At 29.4% G+C, this 13,193-nt stretch overlaps 1 protein-coding gene across 1 annotated transcript in view; it reads left to right on the top strand.

Annotated features, from left to right (window-relative positions):
• LOC113375308 (potassium voltage-gated channel protein Shaw) overlaps positions 1-12,922 on the top strand; it is a 315,710-nt gene extending 302,788 nt beyond the window's left edge. Inside the window, exon 8 of the mRNA XM_026615246.1 lies at positions 12,596-12,922. Within this exon, the coding sequence (XP_026471031.1) occupies positions 12,596-12,922 (327 nt within the window). The remainder of the gene's footprint in view (positions 1-12,595) is intronic.
• Positions 12,923-13,193: the final 271 nt, after the last annotated feature.

The raw sequence follows: 13,193 nt of genomic DNA, 5'->3' as shown, positions 1-13,193 counted from the left end.
CACTATGTAACACATTTGTGTCGAGTATTTTGGTTCAAAACTGTCAGAGTCGTTAAGCGGATATAACTTCTTCGTGAAGCTCTAATTTCTAACCGATCCGGCTTCGGATATGATAAGCCCATCTCTAATATAAATATATATATATATATATATATATATATATATATATTTGTGTGTGTGTGTCTATAAAAATCATTAGCTAATAATGTTTGTAAATATTTTGTCTTTCTCCTTCCAGATAATCGGGGTGATATCTGTGTTTTTCATTTGTGTCTCTATTCTGTCCTTCTGCCTCAAAACACACCCAGACATGAGGGTACCCGTTATAAGAAACTTTACGGTGAAAACTGCCAATCACAGTCTGGCCTGGGTCTTAGACAAAACGCACACGAACGCACACGTGGCGTTCTTCTACATCGAATGCGTATGCAATGCTTGGTTCACGGTCGAAATTCTGGTAAGTACTTCAATTTGTAGTTATTAATAAAGCTATCAAATAAATCTATCTGTTCGGATGTATCTTTATATTATTGTGTTGGCCATGAAGACTGCGATCTTTATGGCATTGAGCTTTTTTACCGAAAAGTTGATAACCGGTGATACATAGTGGATCGAGGTTGCTTTCACTTTCAAAACGATAGTCCGGGTAGTAATAATTTTATACAACAAGTAATAAAAATATACAATCTTCGATCAAGTATCTATAACTTAGCAACAAATCAGTATTGTAATAAGAATTTGCAATAAATACATAATTTGTAATTACGAATAAGTGTTTTATACAGTTACAAAGTTATAAAAATTTTATAAAAAATTAGAATTAGCAAAAACGGATCATTTTGATAGATGTGTGATTAGTATTCCAACGTGTAATAGGTGGTCCATTTATACATTTACTTTGATTACTCATTGAACAATAAAGAAATTAAAATTGTTTTGTAATTAAACAATGAACAACATATTGCAATAAATTTAAAATATGAAGAAAAGTGGGAAAAACAAAGTAGTTTGTCAAATCATTGTTGTTACATGCATTAAAGAAGTTTATATTGAAAATGATGTGATAAACTATTTATACGTTTTTACGTGAATACATCTATAATTCAAAATAGCAGTCAAAATATAATACAATGATAATTTAAGTCATTGTTATATGATCAGAGTGAAAAAAAATAAAATGAAAAAAATTATTTAGATTTTACTCCATGAGCAGAAAAGTAATTGGGCAGTAGAATCATTATTTTTTATTGTATGTCCACAGTAAATAATAGACACCTTATAAATTACAAATATAATAATTATATTAAAATGAATAATTCAATGCAATCAGTTTAGGTAATTAAATTAAATCGTTGGTCTCATAAAAGCATTTTTAATATAAATCCAACCAATAATATTACCCTGTAATCAATGTTTGAATGAAGTCATTTCTAACGTTTTATAAAGTTCTTTTTCTGTGAAATTAAGAAAAACTGTAATGATCAAAATTTTCCTTCTGAGTACGAAAACCAAAAACTAAATTTTTGCGAAGAAAGTAAGCATCCAAATAAATGTTGCACACGTGGGTTTTTTACTTCATAACGTATTTATACCAAAGCCTTAGAAAGATTAAAATTAGAATTTGTATAGCAATTATTACTGTCATTGTAAAATATGTATAATATATACATTGTTGGGATGCGCTTCAATTATCGTTTCTTTAAATATTTACATAATAAATTTTAAATTTATGGGTGAATTCGGCCTAAATCTGGCGATAGAGTGGAAATTTTCAGATAATTAACTTTGGTGGCCAAAGTTAAACATACGTGACGTATTAATTAAAATGTTCAGTATACCATATTATACGGAAAACTTTCGAAAAAATATGAAAGACGATTCATTATATAAAGGTATATTTATTAAAAGTATATTCAATAAACTTGGCATGGCAAAAATAATGTTTTGTTTGAATAACTGTTTGAATAACCGTATAACTATCTTGTAAATTAAGATAAATAATTTTAGTTTAAGAAGGAAAAAGATTAATAAAAAATTTAATTTTTAACTTTTAAAATCTTCAACTTTATTTCCGAGACAAAATATTCAAGACACTTTTAAGAAAAAATCATCGAAACCTTTTTTTTGTTGAAAGACATGTAGGCTGCGTTATAAAAATTATACACAAAAAATATATACATGTACCTACTTATAAATATCCATACTTAATTTAATTACAAAATTCTTCAAATTTTTTATGAATATTAAGGCTTACGACAAAATTTGCCAGGCCTTGTCCATGCTCGAAAAATATATAAACAAACTTTAAAAGCATAAATAAAATGATGTAATAGAAGCACATTGGTATATCTAAAAAACTAAAGCTGTTAGCAAAGTTCTGTTCGGAATCGGCGTCCTCAAATAACTTATAAACCATCATAACATCTCAGGGAAAAAAATTGCTGTTAGGCAGTTTATTAAGTGATTTTTGTAAGTTAATCATTTTTATTTCTATGTTACAAAAATTGTGTAATATTTCATGAAATCATAGCACTACAATAGTAAGTTTACATTGATCATTACTATTAAATTTTCTTTACCAGCATCAACTCGCATTTACTAAAGCAAACATACTAAGATGCAAGATTTGACTGATCACATAGTTCAGACCTTAACCAACATAATCTTGCGTGTTACATATAAAAATTAATAAAACCATCGATAAATATTTAATCAAGGAGGTATTTGTTTCTGCGCTCTTTCATTTCGAAGCGAAATCAATACTTATATTTGCACATCGGGGTTTATAGAACGGATAGAAAAATACACTTGGGCGAAGAAATTCTATATATAAAAGAAATCTTTCACGCTATGCCGAGGAAATAATTAATGTTATAAAATTAATTGACTGGGCCAATTATAAAGGGATATAGAAACGTATATAAAAGCTAACTCATGTTCAGATTTTTCTTTGAAAGATATAAATATAAGTTCTCCTGGCTCTCATTAGTTTTACACGGTTAACTTGTTAAATTGATCTTGATAGTATTTATAAACGAAAATAATTAATTTGGAAACTTGAGCTATTATTATTATCATGAGATATACTGTTATGTATTGATGATCAATAATATAATCATGAGAATCTTTACAATTTTAATATTAGATTGTCAAATATCTCCCTTCCGCTTTTTTGCTCTTGGTTTATAATACAAAAAGGCGGAAGGGAGATATTTGACAACCTAATATTAAAATATATGATAATAAATATATAATAAATGCTTCTGTTCATAATATTACTCAAATAAATCATCTTTTTTGTATCGTATAATATCGACAAAATGTGATTTCGAGAAATGCACTTGAAAATGTTATGAATGAGGAAGGTAGAATTTTTTTTATTTATTTATTTAAAAGGTAAAATTAATTTTTATGATCTTTTCCTAAAGGGAGCGTCCATTAATCAGGTGAAGTTTTTAGGGGGAGGAGGGGTTTGACAAAAAATCACAAAATATCACGTGGGGGAGGAAAGGGTATGGTAAAATATCACGTGTATTTTACATTTACATTTTTTATTAGAACTAAAAATACACGTGATGTTTGATGAGGGAGGGGGGTAGTTTTGAATATCACCACGTATTATCAAGAGGGAGGGGGGTTTAAAAATCCTTAAAAAATTTATCACGTGATTAATGGAAATCAAAACGACGGAATAGGCGGACAAACAAATAGTCGTTAGATTAGATTAGATAATATTATGAAAACAATGACAAAAAAATTAAAATATAGTTGAAATAGTATTATCTAATATTAGTTGATAGTCAATAGCCATGGACTAACAAATTCAACTACTTACTTCATGTTCTATTTTATAAAGTTGAGTAGAGAAAAATCACATACTATCCTATTTTTTACAAATATATGCTGCAAAAACTTTATTAACTTTCTTCAATTTTTTACTATTCATAATTCCTAAAAAAAATTCTTAAAAAATTAGATGTTTTGCAACATATAATTTTAGTGAACTTTATAAAAATAACTTATTTTAATGAGCAAACTATTATTACCAATTATGTTTTATAGCTGAATAATATTTTATACTCGATGAAAAAATATATTTAAAAAGGAGTATCGTTGGGGTAAAAAGGACCAACGTTTTCGCTGGCAAAGGTTTAAAAATTGAGATAATGAAAAAATGTATAAAGTTAAAAAAGGAATTGTGCAAATGAAAAAGTAATAGCTATTCTAACTCTGCTGAAGAATGTTTAGGTATAATCTTTGTAAAAAATTGCTCATGAGACTTGTATTCGGTAAATAATGTAGCTTTGAATTCAAAAAATCACTTACAATTAAAAGTTATACTTGACCCTTAGGCTCGTTAACGTACCTTAAGGGATAAACAGGGACAGATATTTTTTTTTAAATTGCAAATAAACATTTCTAAATTAATTCAATAACTGGAAAATTATCCGAACATATTTCGATAGTTGATTGTTTGATATGTGTTATGTGCTATGCTGTGTGTTGTTTGGTTTTTACAGTATTATTACTGTTGATGCTTTTAAGCTTATATTATATATTAAGGTGCTTAATGGGATATTTCACTCGAAGATGCGTCTAATACAGCTCAACCATAAATCGCATAAGATATTTATTTATTTATTCATTTATTTATTCATAAGCAAGCCGTAATCAATTATAATAGATATGTGCGCTTCTTCCATTTTAATAACGAGATGTAACAGAATCGCATTTTTGTTTAGATTTGTATTTATATCAATAACACAGCAAAGCGTGATCAGGCACCGCTAGTGTTTCATATTTTATTGAGAAACTGAACAAACCTTTATTGTTTAGTGTACTATACTAACACTAGAGTTTTACTTCCGGAATACACACTACCCTGGCATATTTCCAGTAGTACATTTTATTCACATAAGATTATTCATTGAATTCCCTGTTAGCGTATAAAAAATCTCTCCAATTCTGTAAAGCACATGTTTCTTTTTCCCTTCCAGGTGCGATTCATCTCATCGCCTAACAAATGCGTGTTCGTGAAATCATCGGTGAACATCATTGACTACATCGCGACTCTAAGCTTCTACATCGATCTCGGGCTGCAGAAGTTCGCGTCGCATCTGGAGAATGCGGACATTCTCGAATTCTTCTCCATCATCCGCATCATGCGACTTTTCAAACTCACCAGGCACAGTTCCGGCCTCAAGATTCTCATACAGACCTTCCGGGCGTCGGCGAAAGAGCTCACTCTACTTGTATTCTTCTTGGTGCTGGGCATTGTAATATTTGCCAGTCTGGTCTACTATGCGGAAAGGATTCAAGTGAGTATTTTTTTCATTGTTTGATCTTTATTACATTTTTTATAAAACTGGGGTATAAAATTTATTTCAGTGAAAAAGTGGTTAAGGAGATATTTTAGTCGTTTTTTTCTCATATTTCATATTTTCGAAGTTTAACTATTTAAGAATGTGTACGTGAGGATTTTTTTAAATTTAAATTATTTTTAGAGATACAGCTGTTTGATCGTAATAAAACTCTGTTTCTTTTCTTTTACAAAAATTTAAATGCGATTTTCTCAAAACTGTCTTTTCCAATAGGATGTCTACGACTTCTCAAATTTTACTGAACCGATTTACTTGAAAATTTCAGAGAATCTTCTACATAGCCTATTCTCTGACAAAGTAGCATCAGTACTAAATTTAAATGTTTACTATTCTTTAAAAATTTGTAAAACTCAAAAAGTGGTAAGAAAAATTATCCTATTTTTTCAAATAGTCGGCATTGCGACATCTTTCTAGATGATCTTTCTAGACATCTTTCTAGAGACTCATTTTTTCATTTTGGATTTCTAAGAGGGCTGCAATCGTGGGCATGGTCACGTATCAATTTTTTGAGATCCCTCACTTTAGTAACAGTTAATTTTGAAAATCATTAACTTTTTGGATTTTATTTTTTCTGTACTCTTGTAACGTTGATAAATAAATTATAGAAAAATTGATTACTTTTTTTACAATGATTTAAAAATGACCTCAAATTTAAGCCTCTACACTAAAATATTCCCTTAAGTAATTTTTACTATTTTGCAAAGCTTGGATTGAAAGTTTAAATCGTGAAAAATTTTAAATTTCAAATGAATCGTTTATATTTTATATAGAATACTTTATCAATACTTGTTTTCCACTGTTAGTTGTTCAACGTAATAACTATTTTCACAGAAAAAGTGTAAAGTGTGTTCATATTTAAATTATATTTACTATTATCGACCTTCCACCTTTTTCATATCTCCAACTAATTTTAAATTATTTAAAATAAATATGAAATAGTTGATTATACTCAGTTTTGCAGCCAACAATATCTTTTAAGATACAATCTTCAAAACTAAAGCAAATTATCATTTTTACTTTTCTGCATTAAGTTATCTCCAATATATGTGCTCCATCAAATCAGTTTGTCTGATCATCCAATTTAAAAAGAAGCAGAAACTCAATATTATTGTATAATTATTTTCCTGTATATCATTCTTTTTCTCATGAAATAGTTACAATAAATTCAGTGGAATTCCTAAAATAGTTGAAAAATTCAATCCATATTTTAAAAAATATTTTGCATACATGTTCCATTTTAGCTTTTCTTAACGGTTCAATGTTATTTTTCCCATTTATGAATTAGTAAAAACTTTTATCGTAAACTTGGAAATCATTGTTCCACGCAGATTTTATTTCCTTTCCTTCGCTTCCTTTAAGCTGCATTATTCCTACATATGGCAAAAAAATTACAATTGCATAATATTGATCTGAACTGGTATTTAAGTATAAATTTTTGTTCATGGAAAACTTTCTTGTGAATTTATTTAGTAAAACTTGCGATAAACGAATATTCGTTTTTCGTCAGCCATGATCGCCCAAAAATCTATTCTATGTTGCCCACTTTCGACTGAATAGTGAGGCTATATTCACATATTTATTTCATAACGTAACCGCTTTTTTACATTTTTACTATGGTGCATGTAAACAAAAACCTTATACAAAAAAGTAAATAACGCAGCGTTCGTTACAGTAGACTAAGTATGTTTTGCACGGTACATCAGAATATTGAGCTTTAAGCTGTAGTAAAATAATAAGGTAGTTTTTGTATGTTTTCATACATGCATATTTTTCCATATTTAAAACTATGAATAATTTAATCGCGTTCATTATATTGAGGCGCATAAACGCATAAGAGAATTTGCATTCGGAAGCAGTTAAAAATTGCAGGAATGTGAATATTTAATAAGATAACCATACAACTTTATTTAATAAAATTCATATTTTATTAGAATTTTATTCATTTTATAAACTTCTATATTCCCTCACTAAAATTTTCATTGTTTGATGAAAAGAGTTATTAAAAACAATATGGTTTCACATTGTAAGAAGCTTCACAATAATTTTATCTTATCTTATATTATATATATATATATATATTATAAATATATATATATATATATATTATAAATAATATTTTAAAAATTATTAAGAAGCGATGAGACTTCATGAAAGTTTATTAACGTATAACGTTGTCTCACAGAAATTAGCTAACTTATAAGAGAGTATAAATAAGGCTAAATTTGATTATTTACCAATTGCATGTAAAATATTAGATTTTCTACGAAAATTGACCATATTTTAATTTACAAAGTATGACAATTTCAAGAATAAGAAAATTGATACAAATACACTTATTGTTAGAAAAAAATTCCCGTTTTCAATAATTTTTTACGAGGTTCCTAATGCATCAGATACGTCATTTTCATCCTTATTAGCATTCAATCTTTTATCTTAAATTATTAATTGCATATTGTTTAATCACAAATATATTAAATTGATAAGCTGCAGAGTTGTAAACTGAATACATTGCGATTGAAAATCTTCTAGTCTTAACAAACGATGAAAACTATGTTAAAAATTAAAACTTCCATTTTTGAAAATACAAAACCAAGTTCCAATAAACATTTTATCAAAGTTCTATGAATGGTTATGATATTTTAATTTTTTATTATTATTCGGATATTTTTAATTTTATTCATATATTAAATTGATTCGTCTAGTAGCATCTAGCATTCCATTATATATGAGTACATAATATATAAGTATTTTCCCAGAAAGCAAGTCCATTAAAAGAGCGCACCTCATATTCTCATTGTTTTCCTTCTATTTACTTTGTAGTTTTCCAACTGCAGTACTAAACTATTCTTTCATAACGTGCCTCTGCTTCCAATTATCTGTAATTTCTCAAGCAACTCGTTAATTATTCACATTCTTCTTCGTAACTTCTTGAATACATCTTTTTTTCTTCTGTAGAGTAGTGCATTAGACCCAATCCAGTACAGTTATTTCTTTTTTTTAATATCTGCACTTTGCCGTTTGAAACTTTGTCGATCCACTTTATCATCATTCAGCTACTGAATCAGAGTTCAAATTAAAGACAATTTATAGGATCTATGCTGCAAATGCATCATTTCAGTACTTTTTCTCTAAAGTGAGGATTTAAATTACTCATTAGTATTTATAAAATTTATAAAAAAAATATTTTATTTATAAACACTGGCGCTGACAATTCTAGCTTCGAATATTATGCATGCAGCATCTGTTTTCAGTTAAAACATGCTCCAAAAATATTTGAAGCGATCATATCTTCTGTGATGTTTCTTGACTGCTTATATTTTTTTAAGGATATAAATATAAACTTTGTGTTAAATGCGTGAAGTAAAACTTAACATCTTACTAAAAATGCAAAAATGGAAATAAGTAAGAAAAATATCAGATTTATCAGATAACTATAGTGATATCAATGTAGGTTTACTCCAACTCTGAAAGTATTAAGCTTTGTTGAACTATTTTCTAGAAAAACTTACAAAATTAAATCAAAACTTTTGTAATACGATGTAGATTTTAGGTAGTGTTTGTATCGAGTTAACACTATGAAGTTGACTATGCAACTCTAAATTGAAGTCATTGCATACATCAGTAGAACTCTATATATCCAGAAACTTTTAAATCGAATTCAAACATTGTATAACTGGTTTTCTCGCAATCTCTTTTTATTCTTTCTATCATTTTTACTTTTTTAAACATTTTTGTTTGAAAACAAATATTTGCTTTGGAATTATTAATGCATTAATATCACATATCGATAAAATGGTTTAATTTGATCTTTGATTTTTGAAATTATTATGTCTTGAGTTGTCTTGAGTTGCCAGATCTCTCCAGTTCATGAAGTAATTTTAAACGGAAATTTATAATTTACGTTCAATTAAAACGAAATATTTAAAATTGTGGAAAATAAAATAAAATTTTTGTTTCAATGCATCACAAGATAACTTTAACAAATCTCGAATGAATTCATATGTTATATAATATATTGAAGTAGTGTACATATACTATAGTTGAAATACTTTTATATTGATATTGTATCTAAAATTTTAATTTGCTTATTACATATTTTGTATCAGTAACACCAAAACAGATGTATTTTATAGTCAGAAATTTCAAACAAAAAATTGGTAGAAAATTTTTATACAAGCACACTAATATGCTACACGAATATATATCTCTTTTTTAATACCATGTCATATATATATATATATATATATATATATATATATATATGTATGTATATATATATATATGTATATATATGTGTGTGTGTATTTATAATAACAATTGTGTGTGTGCGTGTGTGTGTATAATGTACGCTCTACGCATTTTTTTATAAATTAATAAGTCATGAATATAATATAAATTAAGGATATATCACAAATTTTTGGCTTCATTTGTATGGGTTGAATTTTATGTGCATATATTTTCATAAATACACGAATTCATAAGCACAATAAAAATCAAACAGTTGTATTTTAACGATCATTTATATTCATAAGAAACATACCTACAAAGTTTTTCATACGAAGCATTTTCTTTCAATTCAAATTGCAGGTGATTATTTATAGTGAAAACAGTAATTTTTCAAAATGTAATATTGTGAGTAAATCATGCGACTTACTCAGAAACAGTCATGTAAAGCATTTTGAAATATATGCGCAGGGGTATTCACAAATATTAGGTTGTCAAATATCTCCCTTCCGCTTTTTTGCTCTTGGTTTATAATACAAAAAGGCGGAAGGGAGATATTTGACAACTTTATACATACATACATACATACATATATATATATATATATATATATATATATATATATCTTTTGCGTTGTTGTGTTATTAACCTATCCGCTACGAGTGTCGTCCATGGACGACAACCGCATAGCGGGCTGTGTACGGGCGTCGTCCATGGATCTGTTATGTGTCAGTCTTCACCTCAAGATTTATCACTATGAGTTAAACTATTGGTAATTCTAATTCTTATTGTATTTTTCAGTTTATTAGAAGCGTAGTTCTTAATTTTTATTCATAATGATAGAAATATCTTAAAATATATCATTGTGTCTGGAGTATTTAGTAGCGCTGCTGAACGACATGCTGTTCCGTACAGCAGCGACACACCTGCAGAAAACACTCTCATAGCGAAATCGTTAATGAATTTTTTATACTAAATTTTTAATTTATTTAGATTGAGATATAAAGCATAAGAAAATAATATTGTATCTTTACTTCAAATAATTCCTAAATCTTGTATTATTTATCAAACCTTTGAGGACGGGTCCCACCTAAATACATGTCGATGACCGAGGAACTATTTTTTTTTTTAATATTTTTTTTTAACAGCAATCAGAACCTTACGTCCTACAAGCTGTTGGACTGAAACTTCTCCTTACTTCGTATGTTTTAGATGATAACCCAATAGTTAATCCATCCATATTTGATGATTTTTGTTATTAGAATTAATCTAATAGGGCTGGCTTTTTATTGGTGCAGCAATGCCGATCAAGGGCTATTTTCACTTGGAAACATATTGCTATCTATATTTCCAAGTGAAAATCGTTGTCACTGCTGCCTGACAACAGGCTGCTCAAAGTGGGTATCGAACCCGGGACCCCTGATTCAGATCCCGTAGCTCTTAACTGCTCACCTACGGGCAAGCCCTCGAGGAACTAAATGTTAATAAACCAAACTGAATAGTTTATAAAGAAAAATATTTTGTTTATCAGGTGACAAATCTAGAAATATATAATATGTTCGGAATTTAAGTTGGAGTGCTATAAACTAAAGCCACCGTTAAGCAGAAATATGCGTTAGCAATTTTAAATGACTATGGCGGCTGGAGCTTGGCACCATGGTGTGGTTCACTTGGAACTGTCCCGTCCCCAAAGAGTTAATATTAACTAGCTGTAAGTGGAATTCTGTCTTAAGGCAATTAAGGCATCGTGCCTTAAGGCAAATTACTGGAACTTCCCGTACCAAGAATTATTATTTTTTTTTAAAAACGATTAACATTTTTGAAAAAAATTTACTTCGAAAAAATCAGATTTTTGAGAAACTATAAATTTGACAAAAAAATACTTTTTAAAAAAAAATTTTTTTTTTTGAAAACAAAATTTTTTTGAAAAGAAATGTTCTCTTCATTTTGACATATTTCGGAAATTCTGAACCTTTTTTCACAGCAATCGTACTGCTTAGCATCGCATAGAGACGAAAATCAAAGCGCGCAAGTGCCGCGCCGCCGTCTAACGCATAAGCATTGGTACAGAACCCATAGAAATGTAAAATAAAAATTATACTTATTGTTAAAATCTCTATAAAATATCTGATAATTTGATGTGCATATGTCTAATGATCATTTTTAACCGCCGAATGGCATATATTTTTTTATTTTTTTCATTAGATCTCCGAAACCGCTAGACCTGCCTCCATGAAAATTTGATCAATTCTTTATCTTGTCAATACAAGTAAAATGTTTTTTGAATTATTCAAATCGGACGCTCCGTTCTCTTAAAAACTAAGTTACCGTTTTCGGCACTTTTTGCCCCGTATCTTCGGGACGGCTCGACCTGCCTTTGCCAAAAACTAATCAGCACGTCTCCTTGTCAATACGAATCGAATGTTTTTGAATTATTCAAATCGATTGATCCGTGTTCCCGAAATCGTCGACGAAAATTTGTATCCGCACGTACATACACACACGCACATACATCCATTTTTTCTAAGGTATGCCAAAATGTTCAGAAGGTTTTGAAACGTAAAGATATATAAAAATTTTCATGTTCGATTTTTTTGCGATTACTATAACTTGCCCTACGGGAAGTTAAAAATAACACAAGGCAGAAGGAAGTACCCAAACTTCTAGGCATTTTTGAAGAAAAAAATTGACGGTTATGAATCAGAATCAGAATAATTTTTACATTGAAAAATGAATTTGATTATAATAGCAAAATTTGTATTATGGAATAATCGGAATGAAACTTAGTTAGTCATATTGCTCAATAATCTCAATATTGATACAGAAACCCAATTAATTTTGTGTATATATTATGCAATAGTGTATGGTCATTGCATAGATCATAGGTAACTCTATAATCAACATTCAAAAGTGCTTAGCGACGTGTAATCTAATCCAGTTGAATCTACTCATTTCTATACCTAAACACGTGATAATTTATCATCCCACAGGCAAACCCACACAACGACTTCAACTCGATCCCGCTGGGATTATGGTGGGCGCTAGTCACGATGACCACTGTCGGCTACGGGGACATGGTACCGAAGACTTATGTCGGCATGTTCGTGGGCGCTTTGTGCGCCCTGGCCGGCGTGCTCACGATCGCCTTACCCGTGCCGGTCATCGTGAGCAACTTTGCGATGTACTACTCGCACACGCAGGCGCGCGCTAAGCTGCCTAAGCGACGGCGGCGCGTGTTGCCGGTGGAGCAGCCGAGACCTGTCGTCCGTCTGCCGGGTGAGATAACTGGTATTGTAACACCGCCGCACCGCATCTGACTGTTAGAATGATTTATACGATTTTCGAAAATTTATTGCGCGCTTGCCAAATCTGATATAATTCATTGACTGCTTTTATGCGGTATAAATGCAAGGATTATATAAATTCAACGTGATAACTGTGGTTACATCATTATTTGTATCCGGGTTGATGACTGTCTATTTTTGATCATTTTTGTTTGATTTTAATAATTGTATGTACTTTTAACAACCATTTCTGATAATAATGTGTTAATATTTTCCAATTATAAATGGATTATATTGTTTCTGG

This window comes from Ctenocephalides felis, unplaced genomic scaffold, assembly GCF_003426905.1.
Source record: "Ctenocephalides felis isolate EL2017-DRISC unplaced genomic scaffold, ASM342690v1 CF-g0.4_SCAFFOLD_01886, whole genome shotgun sequence".
In the NCBI taxonomy this organism is placed as follows: Eukaryota; Metazoa; Arthropoda; class Insecta; order Siphonaptera; family Pulicidae; genus Ctenocephalides; species Ctenocephalides felis.
This window is presented reverse-complemented; position numbering and strand designations above follow the sequence as displayed.